Source organism: Garra rufa, chromosome 3 (genome assembly GCF_049309525.1).
Source record: "Garra rufa chromosome 3, GarRuf1.0, whole genome shotgun sequence".
NCBI classification, from domain to species: domain Eukaryota; kingdom Metazoa; phylum Chordata; class Actinopteri; order Cypriniformes; family Cyprinidae; genus Garra; species Garra rufa.
The window spans coordinates 43,853,009-43,871,545 of record NC_133363.1 but is presented as its reverse complement, the minus strand read 5'-3'; the positions used below and the strand labels follow the sequence as shown (position 1 = coordinate 43,871,545).

General features: G+C 35.3%; 1 protein-coding gene across 1 annotated transcript; it reads right to left on the bottom strand.

Moving 5' to 3' along the window:
• Positions 1-1,156: 1,156 nt before the first annotated feature.
• Positions 1,157-3,370, bottom strand: gtf2a2 (general transcription factor IIA, 2). The gene is made up of 4 exons (XM_073837518.1): positions 3,200-3,370; positions 2,505-2,609; positions 1,592-1,718; positions 1,157-1,501 (listed from the first exon to the last, which is right to left on the bottom strand). The coding sequence occupies exons 1-4, from the start codon at positions 3,269-3,271 to the stop codon at positions 1,476-1,478; spliced, it is 330 nt and encodes a 109-aa protein (XP_073693619.1). The 5' UTR covers positions 3,272-3,370; the 3' UTR covers positions 1,157-1,475.
• Positions 3,371-18,537: the final 15,167 nt, after the last annotated feature.

Below are 18,537 nucleotides of genomic sequence, written 5' to 3'. Positions count from 1 at the left end.
TGCGTTTAATAGATGCACGCTTAAAAGACCCCTCTTTGCCTTTTTTCTGTCCAAAGCCCCTGTTGTCCATCTTTACGAGCTCCTAAAGTCCAGCCATCACTATCCAACCTTACAGTCTCAGTGACCAGCAGACAAAACAACCAAGAACTGAAAAGAGTGATGTCCAACTCCAGCATTCCACAGCCAGACTGATTAATACAGACACAGTGAGATGCAAATAGTATGACGCTGACACAAAGACCCCCTTCCCTGACTACTGTATGTGTGTGTGTGTAATCAGGCTTAATGGAGTTGCCCTATGAGTGATGCTCTTTAATGCAGGAGATTTAATAAATGGTGATTGAAGGTAAATCTGGGTAAAAGTCAAACAAAAATGGCTCTAATGCTAAATAAAAAAACGCATGGTTAGGTCACGACCTGGGAAGTATTAGGAAACCCAAAATGCAGGGCTTAGCTGTGAATAGGACAGTGCAACATAAGCACCAACATTCAGGTGATGGAATCAGTTGACTCAAAAATAGATCATTTCCAGATACAACTCTATTATCTTGTTCATTTGAAGAAAAAAGCCGATACGTGTCCACCTTTTTCTTTAACACGGAAGTAAGCCTACACTTATAAAAAAAAAGGTGCTTTACGATGCCATAGAAGAACCTTTTTGTCTGAATGGTTCCATTAAGAACCTTTAACATCTGAAGAACCTTTCTGTTTCACAAAAGGTTCTTTGTGGCAAATAAGGTTCTTCAGATTATAAAAAGGTAAGCAAGTAATGGTTCTTTAAAGAACCTTTGACTGAATGGTTATTTGTGGAACCAAAAATGGTTGTTCTATGGCATCGCTTGAAGAACCTTTTGAAGTGAGACTTCTGGTTCATTATCCGCTATAAGGAAATGACGAGAAGAATAAAAACGTGCAGTAAATGGTAAAACAGTTTGCACTACAAACCCGTGTTCATAATTAGGGTAATACATCAAAATAATATGGTAAGACTCAATCAAGACCAATTCGCAATATCAAGTAGCAAAGCGAGCTGTTTTGCACAGCTAAAAATACCTGGACGCGGATAACACCGGAGGCTAGACCCATAAAATGTAAACTTTCATTGGAAGGTAAAAGTGGATAAGGAAACTTTCTTCACAACAAGAGAAGCCAAAAACCATTTAAAACAAGTTTATTAGAGAATAAGCTAAATAGTAACAAACTGAAAAGCATCGGCATTTCTATGAAAATTATATATATTTATTTATAAAAAGAAAAATTTCACGTGACATCCAAGGCCTTGTGTGCTCCATACGTTTGTCAGTCCTCCGCTGAGCAGGTGGATGTATGAAGGCTGGAGAACTGTTTCTTGTAATAAATAATATATACACAGTCCCCACCGCTGTGTGCCTCGACTTCCATTCTTTTCATCCTTTCCATCAGCCAGCAAATTCAGTTCACTTCTCTTTCTCTCTCGCTCTCCCTCCACCTTGGTTTCACTCAGCTGCATTAGACCCAGTGTCTATAACAAAGAAAAGGTTCAATTAGAAAGACTGCATCACAACACTAAGTATGAAAATATAGAATCAGCAAAGTGAATCAGATGTCTTACTTTTGCCATCACATGCTACAATTTTTACTTTGTCCACCTTGACCAGATCCGTCACCTCCCGGAACTCAACATCATTTAAAACAAACGTCCAGACGTTATCACAGAATCTGTATGTGTTCAGAGATCCCTGTGTATAAAACAAAAAGCAGTGATTTTTGGTGTCACAACTATGTCCAGTTATCCAAATAACTTGCATAAGAAGACAAAACATAAACTTCTTACTTAGAGGAATAGTTCACCCAAAAATGAAAATTCAGTCAATAATTACTCACCCTCATATCGTTACAAACCCATGTGACCTTCACTCGTCTTCAGAACACAAATTAAGATCTTTAAGAGCTCTTTAAGCCTCCATAAATAGCAAGGGTCCTACCACGTTCAAGGTCCGGAAAGGTACCAAGAACATCGACAAAATAGTATTTACAAAAATAAGAGAATACTATTTGTGCACAAAAAATTAAATAACTTTTAACTGCACTTAAACAATGCTTGTGTTCAGCGGAAAGCATGCGCATGCTCCGTGGTACTCTCCAAAATGGCGCTGGGGTGACGCGGAGAAGAAGAATTGTTACAATAGAATATATATAATATATGAGAAAGTAGTTATTGGCGCACAAATTGTGTTCTCATAGCTTCATATAATTACGGTTGAAAACACTAATGACAAATGGACTATTTTGTCTATGATCTTGGTACCTTTCTGGGCCTTGAACGTGGTAGGACCCTTGCTGTCTATGGAGGGTCAGAGAGCTCTCGGACTTCATCAAAAATATCTTAACTTTTGTTCCAAAGATGTAAGAAGGTCTTACGGGTTTGGAACGACATGAGGGTGAGTAATTAATAACAGAATTTTCATTTTGAGTGAACTATTCCTTTAAGGTTACTGTAGAGTATTAACAGTTGTTTGACTTACCCTAAAATTGACCCTGTTGCGGACCCGGTTGGCCAGTGCTGTGTTGATGGCTTTATCAAACTGTAAAAGGACTTGGAGGGCTAATTGTGGTGTGATCTGTTGAGTCTGTGGAAGGATGGAAAATACAGTTGAATGTGTTCCATTACTAAGAGAACTCATTCATATTTAACACACTGTGTTCATTAAACACTAATAGGCATTCTGGTTTTATGAGTGGACTCACACAGGTATTCCATTTTAAATCACGGTTAATATTATTAGACATAAACGTGTTTATACTAAAGAGCAAAGTCTGCCTATGTGATTGTTATTATTTACCACAGACAGGGATGGTTGAGTATTCTGTCCCAATCCGCGGTAATGTGAAAATAATATTTCACACAAACATCTAAGAAACACTAAAATAGTTCATTTATCCCTCACTGAAGCAGACAGCTCTTGATTTATTGTGATAAAGATCAGCTAAATTACAAACACAGCTGGTGTTAGCTAACACTCATTTACTTTAATGCACCGACACATCACTAACAACGATCAGAACAAATTACAGGATTTTACACTAAGATATGATATAAAGGCAGATGACTGCTTGTACAGCAATCGTTTTTATTCCGTTATCTTTGTTTGTGTATCACACCAGTCTTCGCTGGCTAGCAATCAAGCTAGATAACTTCACTTTGATTCAACACTCTCACCTGAATAAGTTCATCAAGACTCTCCTGTAGACTGTTCCCGAGTGTCGTGTTTCTGTAGAGTTGATATGCCATAGTGTATTTTTCAGTGCGAACGCTGTATGCTCTTCTGGTTAAAATAACCGTAGGATCTTCGCTGATGCTTTGTGATTTGCCCGCTGGCTGAGCACTTCCTCAAAATCCAAACTTAGACCGATCGCGCTACGGAAACACGCGAGGGACATAAATGTCCGATTGTGAAGGTAGGAGGATACAAATCATCTATATACAAGGGTTCGTACAACTTCTTTAACATAATAAACGAAAATGAATATTCTAAATTATTTATCCTAAAATAAAGCTTTTTTTGTTTTGTTTAGTCTTTTGTTGTTTTTCTTTTTTGCTAATAGATTTTCATTAGACAACCTTCTGTAAACTTTAAGTACAATGAAGAGATATGTGTCACTGTTTATTATTCACATTAACATTATTAGCCTTATGTATTTCTTACCGGTCTTTATTTCCCGTCCATGTTATGTGAAGGGTGAAAATTATGACTTTGGCACGAATTGACATTACATTGCCAGTAGATGGCAGCAGATGACAAGTCCAGCCCTATGGTCCAGACATTTTATGATCTTTTCAATCGCATGAACGTCCTATATTTGTTCCTTTGTACGACGCTGAAAAAACTGTACATTTCTATTCATAAATCGGGAGTTTTTAAACTTTGGACACTTTTGTTTTCCCCATAGATTTTTTTAAAAATCAAAAGATTTCAGATTTTCTTATTTATAAAAAGTCCACAAATAAAACTTTGAATTTTCGTTTTAATTAACGTCGTAATTTTCGTAATCTGTTTTTAGCAAAACTCTACTTGTTTACCATGTTAAGTAGATAACAATGGCAATAAAAAACACGACTGAGATAAAATATGAGACACCGTATATAGGCAATTTAATAAGTAATTTATCAATTACAATCAAGATGCAATTTGGTCAGTTATGCAAACAAGATTTGATCAATATAATGTAGCCTATTCGTGGGAGTTTAGAATACATAAAATGTTATCTTTATATAATTTGGTCTAAGTACAAAGGAGTCACCCATTTCATTTAAAAAAATGTTTAAAGTGTCATTTTAAAGCATTAAACCACATTTGAGATGTGGAGGAAATGACACTGTAGTAGTAATATTCATGACTTCCATTAGCATTGAAATTTTCTGAGCATCATCTGTGGGCAATCTACAATTCTTAATGAATTTTAATGATTTCTCAGTGAATTCAAATAAACTAGTCTACACTACCAGTCAAAAGGTTTTGGAAGGTAAGATTTTTAATTTTTTTTTTTTTTTTTTTTTTTTTAAAGAAGTCTCGTCTGCTTACCAAGCCTGCATTTATTTGATCCAAAGTACATCAAAAACAGCCATTAAAAATGGCTGAATATATTTTAAAATGTAATTTATTCCTGTGATTTCAAAGCTGATTTTTTTTAGCATCATTACTCTGGTCACATGATCTTTCAGAAATCATTCTAATATTCTGATTAAATTTTTTATTATTATTTTGTTAAAAACAGCTGAGTAGAATTTTTCAGGTTTCTATGATAAATAGAAATTTCAGAAGAACAGCATTTATCTGCAATTATAGAAATCTTTTGTAACATTATACATGTCTTTATCATTACTTTTGATAAATTTAAAGCATCCTTTCTAAATAAAATTATGAATTAATTAATTGATTCCAAGTCAGTCAATGAATGGTATAGTGAATAATGTTGCAAAAGCTTTTTATTTCAGATCCAAGAATCCTGAAAAAAGTACTCAACAGTTTTAAATATTGATAATAATAAAAAAATGTTTTTTAAAACAGCAAATCAGCATATTAGAATGATTTCTGAAAATCATGTGACACTAAAGACTGGAGTAATGATGTGAATATGTAGCTTTGATCACAGGAATAAATTACATTTTAAAATATAGCAGTTATAGTTAAATAGTAAACATATTTCACAGTTTTACTGCTTTCGCTGTATTTGGATCAAATAAATGCAGGCTTGGTGATTAGAAGAACTTCTTTAAAAAACATTACAAATCTTACTGTCCAAAAACTTTTGACTGGTAGTGTGTGAAATTAAACTCGTTATGATTTCAACTTTGTAACTCAAGTTTTACTTTTATTTAAACTCAAGTTTTAATAAATAATTGTAACTCAATTCATCATAGGGATAGGGGTTTAGGTTTAGATCCAACCGAAAGCAGAAGCTGGGCCTAAATACAGCTCTTCATTAGTAACACTTTACACAGACAAATGAAGATGCCAGCAGATGCTGGAATAAGCATCTACACATAGAAAACCACTGATAAATCATAGTTTGGAAGAAATTTGGTCAAATACTCAACTGCGCTTTAGCTTAATAAACTGATGCTGATAATGAATGGAAGTGTTTATAGAGATATTTGAAACGACACATCCTTGTAATGATTTCATTTTTAAGAGAATGCAAATAAGGCACCTGGTAAATAGATGAAAAAATGGTATGCAATTATTTGGATACAATGAGAGAATGAGGGCTCGCCACAAACCGAACCATCAACATTGATCAATGGTCCTGTTCGCTCTGTGTTGGAATAATGGCATTCGTTTAGCTTATTCATCTCCTCTTGAGCGTGTGTTTGTGTGCAGTGGAGGATGGTGGGCTTTAAACGATGATGGATACAGAGAGGCTGGCAGAAATGGGAGCTGCTTCCTTCATTTAATTACTGTGTCAAACTGAATTACCTTAGAAATCAGAAAACATGACCACTACACTGCAGATTTATTCATACTTCATTTCATGCTGGACTTTTTGCTTTTTCCCTCACTTTGATGCATTTGTTTAGTTATTTGTTGGCATGTGGAGTATTCCAACATTTATTTAGTATCTCACTTTTGCTGGATGATGATTGTTTCAACAACTCTTGTTTTGCTGCGTAAAGACTCTCTTTAATGGGACTGCAACAGCATTGTTAAATAAGCAAAATTAAGACTGATTTGTCCCTCTCAAAATGTTGTTTCTGTAATTGTCTCAGTGGTCAACAGAGGATACATTTATTAAATAATGCTTTTAAAAATATTTTTACATTTATTTCAAGAAACAGATTCTTTGCGATGTTTAAATTAGGATTTAGATGCAAACACAAAATGTTTAAGAATGAATCTATGTTAAAAACAGAATATAAAACGATAGAGTGTAGTCTTCGGAGGTCAAAATTGTTCCTACATGACCTCAGTAGCCCATGTTATTTACTGGGAACTTTCACCCTCTTTTGACCTCTGACCTCTCTCGGAGCAAAGGTGGGGTCAGTGCAACTCATTTAAACGGGACACAAGGCAGTGTACTGTGATACTACGTCTCTAGTCATGAGTTAAGCTGATTTTCATTAAGAGAGTCTCATTTTACAGCACACAGACTGTTACAGACAGCGCAGCTTATCACCAATCATTACACCATTCATCAGCAGGATTTTCAAGAGTATGCAAATTTGATCAGCAAACAAATAATTACACAAGTCAATGAGAACAATTAACACAACAATGCCCCAGAGACTGGGATAAGCTTAATTAATTTTCCCATTGCCGTATAACAGCATGATTAACCACAAACTGGATATTTTCTCCAACAGCTCCAGCATTATGAATGCAAAACGATTCTGAGGCCATTCATTCTAATTAACAAAAAGACGTCACGTTATAGAGCAAAATGAACTCATACAATCACATTTAATCCAAAATATATCATATATTGTCAAATATGTACTGATCAAGAGCATCCTTTCAATGCCTGATTTTCTTTAACTATGGCATTTTGGGGAAGACCTGGAAAACCTTCATGAAAGGCCTTTATTTTATTTAGACATATTGACTCCACTGACACTGACTCCAGTGACAGCTTATTGTCTTTGATGGACAGCATTTTCAGCTATATATTTCCCCGTTTCAGATGACTGCCTTTCAGCCCACCAGACCAAAGCTCATCGTCAACAGGCACAGACGCTGTGATGCTGGGTTTTCCCTGGTTAAGCGGTGAAGATGAGCGCAGCATCCTCCCCCACTGCTGGAGCAGCACAGATTAGCCTCCCCTTATTCTGCTCCTCTGCCTTTATTCAGTGCTAGGGGTTCATTGTAACTCATTCTGCTATTGTGATGGAAAGACATTAAAAAGAATAGTCTGTTTAGTGACAATGGCTAATTTTATTTAGTAGAATTAATTTAGTAATGATAATATATATTAAAAATTAATTGAACGAAACCCACTGTTGATTGGTTAGCATAAATAAATAAATACAGTCCAACCAAAAAATATTCAGACACCAGATATCACTTTTGATATTTTGTTACTAGTGGGTGCAGGACACTGTAGTTTATTTATGTAATTGATGATAGCAAAATAAAGTAAACTGTGACATATTATACCCCCAAAAATCTTCATACAGTGGACTACCAGTAAAATTGATAAAAGTTTGGGACCAAAAATAGAATTTGACACTTTGACCTGACTATGTTTTTTTTTTGTTTGTTTTTTTTACATACCTTTCTATCAAAGTTATCTGACATTATCAAGATGAATATGTTCTGACATAGTTTAACTCTGAGTTCTTGTCATATTTTATTACCATTTTCTGTATAGCAAATAAACTGTTATAATGTGAAAACTGCTGACGGTGTCTTACTGAATTTTGGTTGGACTACATTGTTAAAGAAATAGTTTATGGTACATATCCACACCAGATGTTTTTTGATTTGGGGTTAGTACATTTTTTATGTTTTTTAAAGAAGATTTTCTGCTCACCAAGGCTGCATTTATTTGATAAACATTATAGTAAAAACAGTAATATTGTAAAATATTATTACAATTCATGTTTTTCAGTTATAATGCTTTATAAAATGCAATTTATTTCTGCGATTCTGTGTCAGTTTTTAGCAGCCATTACTCCGGTCTTCAGTGTCCTTTAAAAACCATCTAATATGCTGATTTGGTGCTGAGGTATCAATTCTTATTATCATCAACATTGAAAACAGTTGTGCTGCTTAATATTTTTGTGGAAACTGTAATCACAGCACAGCCTTTGTAACCCCAAAAATGCCGTTATTTCTACTTTTGTTCAAATGATTAAACCCTGACCAAATAAAAGTAACTTCTTCAAAGCATTAAAGTAATGTATTAAAGGGATAGAAAAATTCTGTCATTAACTACTCACAATCATATCGTTCCAAACCCGTAAGACTGTAATTTATCTTCAGAAATTATTAAAATATTTTGGATGAAATCTAAGAGCTTTCTGATCCTGCATAGACAGCAAAACAAACACGTTCAAAGCCAAGAAAGGTAGTAAGGACATCGATAAAATAGTTCATGAAATCAGTGGATCAGTGGACTTTATTTACCAATTTCTTCTCTTCTGTGTCAGTCCTCGCCACATGTTCAGATGAGTACACAATGCTATTTTAATAATGTCCTTACTACCTTTCTGGCCTTTAATGTGTCAGCTTAATGTGTCAGCTGTGTTGTTGTCTATGCAGGGTCAGAAAGCTCTCAGATTCCATTAAAAATACCTTACTTTGTGTTCTGAAGATGAACAAAGGTCTTACAGGTTTGGAACAGCGTGAGGGTGAGTAATTAATGACAGAATTTTCATTTTAGGGAACTATCTTTTTAAAAATACATTTTACTTTTCTGTACATCTAATAATTTTATTTTTTAATTAGAACTACTTGTTAAATATACAACATAATGGCACATATCTTGATACTAAACCTCATTTCTCCGTACTCTTGTCAATAAATGCTGTTCTTTCTGCAAGTTGCTGATTTTTTGTTTAAACCAGACCAAAAACTTTATCAAATGCACTATAAAATGAAACCCTGGTTGCATTGAACACTGTGAGTTGATGAACCTGTTAGTGTTTGTATGCATGGTACTATAGATGTGAGGAGGACCCTGTCATCAACGAAGAAGACCACCACCCACCAATAAAGCAGCTGTCAACTCATACAAGAAATGAAATACTGTCTACCCACGTTCATTTACGCTTACACACACCCTTAATCTGGAGGGAGGAGCAAAAATAATAATTTCCTGTGGGAATACTGCCCCCCAAATTAATTACTGCGATTCAGCATTTTTAAATGGACCACTTAATAAAGTGGCAGCATAATTAAATTTCCAGCCCTGTGACCTTGAGAGCACTTCCTAGATAATTAATGATACACGCAGATAATCAATGCAGATAATCCATCTATGCGTCATCTACACATATTGTACAATGAAATACTGACCTGTATATAAAAATAAATATGACAGGCAAACAAACTAACAAACGAAAGTGACATCAAGCACACACTCAAGGTCATGAAAATGCTCTGGCTACTGATAAACAGCCATTAAACACCTACATATACAGTATCTTCATTATCAGTTTTTACTCATAAAACAGGCAATTTCCAAATAGTCCAAGTCCATTTTTTTTAATGTTAAAGTTCTGATAAAGTCATATAGTGAAAAAAACTCATTCACATAAATTTTTTTATTTCCATATTTGCTGTCCAAAAATGCAAGTGAGAAAAGTTACCGATATCCATTTAATTTACAGTGTGCAGTGAGCAGATCTTATTTTCATAAAGCATTCTGATTATCTCTTGATTCACGACTTGTTCAACCTCTGCTGAACAGAGAACGCATTCCATTAGTGTCATAAAGATTATCATTCATAAACCCAGCAGAAACTACATTAATGTGCTAATTCACACTGATGATGAGATTAAGCAGAGCATAGACAAATGAAGTCCAATATTTTTACAGAACTACGCATCGTATGAAGTTGGAGGTTCAGTTAAATCACGAGAAGTGGTGTTATTTTACTCATGAGAGATTTCAAATTAAGATTTCACACTTGCGTTAAACCTTGCACTTTTTTCTACTTCAGCACATCAAATTAATTGACAAATTTGACATATTTGACATCTTAATGGCCTTTGCTACCACAGAACTGACTTTTCTGCCATTGTAAAGTAGTAATAACTTGAATGAGAGAGCTCTAAACCTTGTATGTGTGTGTGTTTAAGTGGTCCTACCTGATTTATGGTGGGCACAACAGCAAACAATCCATTTACTACACATTTATCTGCCTAATTCTCAGCTTAACCAGAATGCCAATACTGTATTGACAAAATGTCAGCACATTCACACCAACACCACTGAATCCAGCACAGTCTCATTTATCTCTCCTCAAACGTGGAGGCAAGAACACACACACACACACACACACACACACACACACACACACACACACACACACACACACACACACACACACACACACACACACACACACACACACACACACACACACGCGGTTACATGTGCATGCAGAGTATGAGAATACAGCAGTTCAGAACAGGAGGAAAACATAGCTGAGGAAAAATGAGTGCTGTCAGAGCAGCTCATGATTAACCTTATCTGTACACTATAGAAGAGCTATTGATCTCATACTGTGAAGATACAAGACATAACCTACCTACTCTACCACACACAAACAACACAGAAAACTCATACATATAGATGACAGCAAACACACACACACACACACACACACACACACACACACACACACACACACACACACACACACACACACACACACACACACACACACACACACACACACACACACACACACGTTGGGTTTACATGTTTTATGGGGACATTCCATAGGCGTAATGGTTTTTATACTGGACAAACCGTACTTTCTACACCTACCCTACACCTAAACCTAGCCCTCACAGGAGATTGTGCACACTTTTACTTCCTCAAAAAAACTCATTGTGCATGATTTATAAGCCTGTTTCCTCATGGGGACCTGAGAAATGTCCCCACAAGGTCAAAATCTACTGGTATTCCTATCCTTGTGGGGACATTTGGTCCCCACAACGTGATGAATACCAGGTACACACACACACACACACACACACACACACACACACACACACACACACACACACACACACACACACATGTTGGGTTTACATATTTTATGGGGACATTCCATAGGCATAATGCTTTTCATACTGTACAAACCATATTTTTTGTTGTTCTCAACTGATTTTATCTGGTTAAACAAAGGTTAAATAAATAAAATAAAAGAAATTCTATCGCCCTACACCTACCCTACACCTAAACCTAGCCCTCACAGGAGATTGTGCACACTTTTACTTCCTCAAAAAAACTCATTGTGCATGATTTATAAGCCTGTTTCCTCATGGGGACCTAAGAAATGTCCCCACAAGGTCAAAATTTACTGGTATTACTATCCTTGTGGGGACATTTGGTCCCCACAACGTGATGAATACCAGGTACACACACACACACACACACACACACACACACACACACACACACACACACACACACACACACACACACACACACAGGGTTTCATATTTTTTTCCTATGAGGATCCCCTTGCGAGGGACCCCTTCCTAAATCATAAAAGATATTTACAGCTATTTACAACTAGCTAAATATGTGATCCTGGACCACAAAACCAATCTTAAGTAGCACCGGTATATTTGTAGCAATAGCCAAAAATACATTGTATTGGTCAAAATTAGAGATTTTTCTTTTATGTCAAAAATGATTAGGATATGAAGTAAAGGTCATAAATTTCCTACCGTAACTATATCAACACTTAATTTTTGATTAGTAATATGCAAATATAAGAACTTAATTTTGACAACTTGAAAGGTGATTTTCTCAATATTTCGATTTTTTTGCACCCTTAGATTCCGGATTTTCAAATAGTTGAATCTCGACCAAATATTGGCCTAACAAACTATACATCAATGGAAAGCCTATTTATTGAACTTTCAGATGATGTAGAAATCTAAAAGACTCAATTTTCAAAGACTTTTTGTGGTCCAGGGTCACATAAAAGATATATTTTCATGTATACAGACAAATTTATACTGTGGGAGACAAACAGTACATATGATATTAGAAAACATGTTGTTTCTAAAATTAAAATATCAGTTTTTATGTCAAAGCCAAAATGATATTAAATTAATCAAATGTTTTTTTTTAATTGCTTTTCTATGTATAAACTTTAAATATCTTACATATTTAAAATCTAATTCATTCCTGTTATGGCTAAGATACATTTTCAACATACTTCAGAGTCACACAATCCTTCAAAAATCATTACGCTGATTTAGGTGCTCAAGAAACATTTATTATCTTTATTGAAAACAGTTGTACTGTTTGATATTTTTTGGCAACTGTGATTAGGGGTGTGTGATAATGACAAAAAAATTATATCTCTGTATTTTCTGGAATTTTGACGAAAACGATAATTATACAATGTGGCTGAGCATGTTATTGTACTGGTAAAATATACTTTAAATATAAACATAAAATGCCAGTAGGTGGTGGCAAATCACTGCATGACTGAGTCACTGAGTCATTCATTCAACCAATATGTTCAAACGCCTGATTGATTCAGTAACCAAACACCATAATGTTTTGTTCAGAGATGTACGGTAAAACAGTTCTGCTGTGGCTTTGTTTGAAACTATAGAGCAAAAACAGGAACTTCTGTCTAAAACGGTAAGTCAGTTAATATTAAGTAAGTTAGTTAATATTCTTGTTTATTGGGCTATTTTATAAAATCAATATCACATTAAGGACGTGTCATCAACCGGCTATATTAGTGGCAATGAACGTGAACAATGCCACTGAACTGAACGAAACTTGCATATTTAGCTGATTATTGCTGCTGAAAATGGTCAATTATTGTCAAGTAAAAACATGTTCTAATCGGTAAAGACATTTGGAATACTATAGACTGCCAAAGGTTATAACAAATCAAGGTAAAGAGTGCAAAAAACTGTCTGAGGAACAAAAAGGTGTTTTTGGTTATCCAAACTGAACCAGGATTCCCAGGGCAAGAATCTTGACAACATTTGTGTTTGCTCTTATTATTTCCAGTCAGGTAGGTGAAATACTAGGCTATTTTTATTAATACTGCTTGCATGTCTTTACCACCTATTAACTTTAGTTTGTCAAAATATGGCGCCCTTTTCTGCTTACTAAATCCTTCTCTATATGTTTTAGCAGCTTCCACATGTTTCTTCCATGGTTTAGACAGCATAAATTAGCAGAACAACATATTCAGTAGTACATTAATGTGAAATCAATGCTGTTGTTTATATCCGAGTATCGCCAGTATGGCCTCACATCAGGGTAACTGACTTAAGTGCCAACAGATGCCAGGACGTTTTTAGGTGGATCAGGTAGGAAAGTGGCCGATAAGCCCTTCTGATTCAGCTGATGATGCCTGGACTCTTCATGAATGAATGTAAGGGTTGAGATATTCTCCTGAAGGCCTGGTGACTTCTCTATCTGGACTGAGCCCTTTGAGACCTTTAGGCCTGACAATCTCACACACGCACCACAAAACTACAGTCTGACTACCTCCACTCGAGTCTGACAGTAGCTAAGGTGATAAATGGCCACGATTATTAAAAGAAGGTTACTTTTAAACACTGTTCTCTGGCAATGAGAGAGAATAGCAGCTGCTAAATCACTGTCAGGGGAACTAATGATAAGATATCATAAGACACGCAAGACACAAGACAAGATGGAGTGGAGCTTCTACCTCCTTAATCAGCTTCAGCTTCCACCTCTCGCCACTCTCACGTCTTTATCAAGCACACAAACGCACTTATTCCTGTTCACGGCGGTGTATCCATCACCTCGGCTCTGTGCCTCTCTCTCTGTGGCTCGACTGTGGACTGGTTCTGTCGCTCAAGCAATTTCATGCAGACAGCATGATTATGATAAAGAATTGACGACGTCTGTTATGTGCTTATACGTACTTTTGTAGCAGGTGTGACGCGGTTACCGTTATTTCTGATGAATGTGAAGTTTAAGTTATTTTTTCTCTGTGTAATACTCTGCAAACATCAGGCTTGTAATGATATTTTCTTTCAGACCCTGAAGATTAACCCTTAAAGAGGTCCAGGTTTGGATAATTAATAGGAAGGATATAGAGGTCATGCTGTGACAGTCATGTCAGAGCCTTAGCAAGGGGACAGATATGTTTCTCTCAGGCATGCAGAGTTAATCACACTCTGAGTAAGGGCCTCTAGATTAATCTAATTAATAAAAGTCATGGTCTGTCCCAGCATAGCTAATACTTTAAGCTAACGATGTCATAAATCCACCCTGCTAATATGGCAGGTGGAAAGAGGGTGGTCGGAGGAGGTGAGTGTGTGTGTGTGGCGATGATGGAGAGATAGCACAATGTATTTATGTGTGTACTTAGGAAAGCTTGGGTCATCAGTGGCAGCGGGATAAGAATACACAACATCTTGTATTAACCACTCATGGATGCTTGATAACATTAGGTGGTATTGGATCATTTCATTTAGATCTAAAAAAATTTAAAGTCAAGTCAAGATTATTTATACAGCACTTTTTACAATACAAGTTGTGTCAAAGCAACCTTACAGTATTAAAATAATAAAATAAAATGTCAATAATAATGCAAGAGTTCCATATTGCAAGTCAAATTGGGGAGGACTCATCTGGTTCCCATGGCCTTGTGCCGGTGGCCGTTTAGGGTAGGAGTTCTTTCTTGATGATCTGTCTCTGGGGCTCATCTAGTTGACACGGTATCCGCTGACATTCGGCTGTAGGTGTTGATCCACCATCTGCTCTAGGTTTGGACTGGAGAAAAAATTTATTGACTTTTTACAAATATATAAATTTATAATTAGGGCTGTCAATATCATTTATTTTGGTAATCGAGTAATTATTCTGACGATTAATTGAGTAATCGCATAATTTAATTTATTTGTGGTAATAAAAATAGGCCTAAGCGAACAACAGCCTTTAAAATGACTTAAAATACATAGCAGCAAAGAGGCAATAATAATTAGTTCAAATAAAGTATCAAAAGCAAGTAATCATATGGTTTTATTGAACAAAACTTTTAAAATGCATAATGTGTTAAAACAATAGAACTAATGTAAATTATGCATTATAACAAATGACTGCAGAGAGCGCCAATGGCCTGGCGACTTAATAAAGTGTCCTATTACTCATTAATATTTAGACATTTCTTTACAACAGAAATGGTCAGCCTCTGTAATTTCTTGAATATGTGGACATCAAAACGTGTAAAAGAGTGAGGGTTTGACCTTTTATTTTGAAATGCGATGAACAGTTAGCATATTGAGAAAGATACTTAAGTTTTCCCCTGTGTTTGCGTTGATTTATAAATGATTTACTTTACAATTTTGATTAAATGGGTAGGTTGCATTTCCATATGAACAGATAACTGTTTGTGTGGAGCAGCATTTACTGTAAACGGAGCCGCTCTGAGACGCACATACTTAACCTACACACATGTAATCGTAGTGTTTGTGAATTCACAAAAGCATCATGCTTTATTATGATTATTAAATGTGTTTAATATATCACACAGCCTTGGAAAATGGTCTAATAATGCATTTCATAGATTGTCATCCGTGGAATGTGCTACTTCTGTATTTTGCCAGTTACTCTACATGGGCAAAATGCAGTTGAAGATTGAAGAAGTCGAGTACTCGAATTGAACTGAGGAATCGTGACAGCCCTACTTTCTGTCAGTTTACTTCCACAGTTTCTGTTTTATAACAGTGACCTGCCAAAAAAAGTTAGCATCTTGAGGATAATCATCATCATCATCATCATCATGTTAATTTATTTATCAAGATAAATCAATAATTTATATTTATAAATAATAAATACATACTTTTTATCCTTAAAACCTAAATCCTTAACCTTGTAAAGCCTGATATATGAAATAATAGTCAGACCAAAAATAGGATTTTGAAAAAGGATCAGAATATTGCACCTTTAAAAATAGTTTTAATCTTTAAAAAAAGATTTAAAAATATTTTTTAATCATATTTAATACAGGTTTTTATGCCTCATATTTAAAAGAATAAGGGAAAACCCACCTACATTTTATTCAGAAGAAGCCCAAAATGAGCAAAAATATGACATTTGGTACAGCTGCTGATATGTACATGGCCAAAGATAAAATTCTTAAAGCTTGTAATGTAAATCAGTGAGATCTACAAAACAGTATAACAGACAACTTACATAAAATGCATATCATTGTCACTTCCAATTATATGTTTAAGTAAGGTGATATTTAAATGGTTAGCTTTATAATCAAAGCTCTATAGTTTTTTTATTGTGGGAGGCAAAACATGTGGTGACCATATAATGCAATCCAATACAATGACTCGCATTTTAACATTATTTTTTTTTTGTAAAAAAAAATTATCCATGGAAAATCAAGTAAACCAAAATTGCTTTAGTGTGTTCATCTTGAAATATGACTAACAATCCAAAAGGTACTTACATTATAAAAATCAGTAAAGACTTCACATCAGAAAGACTGATGTGTACTATGACCTGAAGGATATGTTTTTATAATTGTAATTTAGTACCTTTAAGGCATTTTACTAAAAAAGTACAAACTATCAATTAGACAACAGAAGGCATGTAGGTTGTTTAAAACAGTTTCGTCAGCAAACTTTGATCATGCTGATAATTTAGAGGCATTTTGCATATCAAATATGATACAGTAGGCTTTATAGAGTTAAAAAACTAAAGTTTTTTGACATACCCTAACTGTCTTAAACCAGAGTTCACATGCACATTGCAAACCTAGACAAGACGAGCATTTAAGGTGTATAAATATTAATTTATTTAAGAAAATGACTGATTGTTTTGCTAGGTAAGACCCTTATTTCTCGCCCGGGATCGTTTAGAGCACTTTGAACCTGCATTTAAACTGAATTTTGGAAGTTCAAACTCATGGGCACCGTTAAAGTCCACTATATAGAGAAAAATCCTGAAATGTTTTCCTTAAAAAACAATTTCTTACAACTGAAGAAAGAAAGACATGAACTTCTTGGATGACAAGGGGTTGTAAATTATGGAAGTGGAAGTGAACTAATCCTTTAAAGAAAAGAGAACAAAATTATTATTCAGCGTTGTCTATGATTACAAAAGGAACAAATACTTGGACTGCAAGGTTGCATTGAGATTTATATCACCATACAAACATGATATTTACTATTGATCAAAAACAGCATAAGCTTCCGTCCCGGACAATGACACAAATGCACATCAAGATAAGTGGTCTAGCTGAGACATTGCCATAATTAGAGTGGTCCATTTTACAAGTGTTCTAATAAATCTGAAATCTGCTCTGATAAATTTGAATAAATTAACAGGGCATTACCACACTACCACATTCCATTTGCATAGTGCATTTGCTGTAATGAATATGCAAGTGTAAGTGAAAATGCTGCTACTCTGAATCTCCTTAATTAGAATAGCTCCTCCCACTATGTTTTCTGAAAGAGACATCTCATTAGCATATTACTGAGCGAGCTATAGCCTCACACAGACTTGCATCCTTTGATCAGACTGATACTGCTTTAACTCTCCTGACATCACAGAATATGGGAACCACCCATAACGCTGCTCATCATTTAATTCACAATGCAATTAGAGTTGTGATGACTCCTGAGGAAAAATTATGTTGCTAATTATTTATTAAATATTCACAATGCCCTCCGAGTGCAAGGGAGGGTAACAATTAAATAACTGTTGTATTGCTGCATTACTTTACTGTAATTACAACTCCTTCTAGTCAGCATAGTCTGTATTTTCCAATACATGTGTGCAAAAACTTAATTTCAACTTCATTTCAGTTAATACATTTTCAATAGTTTTAGTTTCACAAAAACAACAATAGCATCTGCCACACTTTTGACCAAATGACAGAACAAAATGTCACAATGGCAAAACTCAGGATGAGACCCTTTGTAATGAAAAACCTTAGCATGGTCACACATTACCACTGCATTTGAGAGGGTGCACACAGTGGCACAATACTTCCTCTGGTCTCATTACCATCTGAGAGAAGACATTTCTGCAGCAGGACCAGAAATTCACAGCCATCTTAAGAGGAGCAAGAGCTGCATCCTTGCATGAAACATGCTCATCATCAACCATCGCACTTCAGAGCCGTTCACACAGACTCCTATCAGAGAGCGTAATGTATGCGCATAGACGCATTCATACATAAACACACACCTCTAAGCAGACACACTTGAGCATTAATAAACAAGAGGGCAGAAACAAACACGGTGGGGAGTATGTTCTGTGACTCTTGAGAACGAATAAAGAGGCTGAGAGGTCAATAATCCACTTTAAAATCTGATTACAATAACTCTGAGCAGTACTTGAAGGAAACTG

Excerpts from the sequence above, each read along its gene's own strand:
- gtf2a2 (XM_073837518.1), bottom strand. The coding sequence starts at position 3,271 with ATGGCATATCAACTCTACAGAAACACGACACTCGGGAACAGTCTACAG. Across the intron at positions 2,610-3,199 it reads GTCTTGATGAACTTATTCAG|ACTCAACAGATCACACCACA; the intron begins GTGAGAGTGTTG and ends ATCCTTCCACAG. Across the intron at positions 1,502-1,591 it reads TGTAGCATGTGATGGCAAAA|ACACTGGGTCTAATGCAGCT; the intron begins GTAAGACATCTG and ends TCTTTGTTATAG.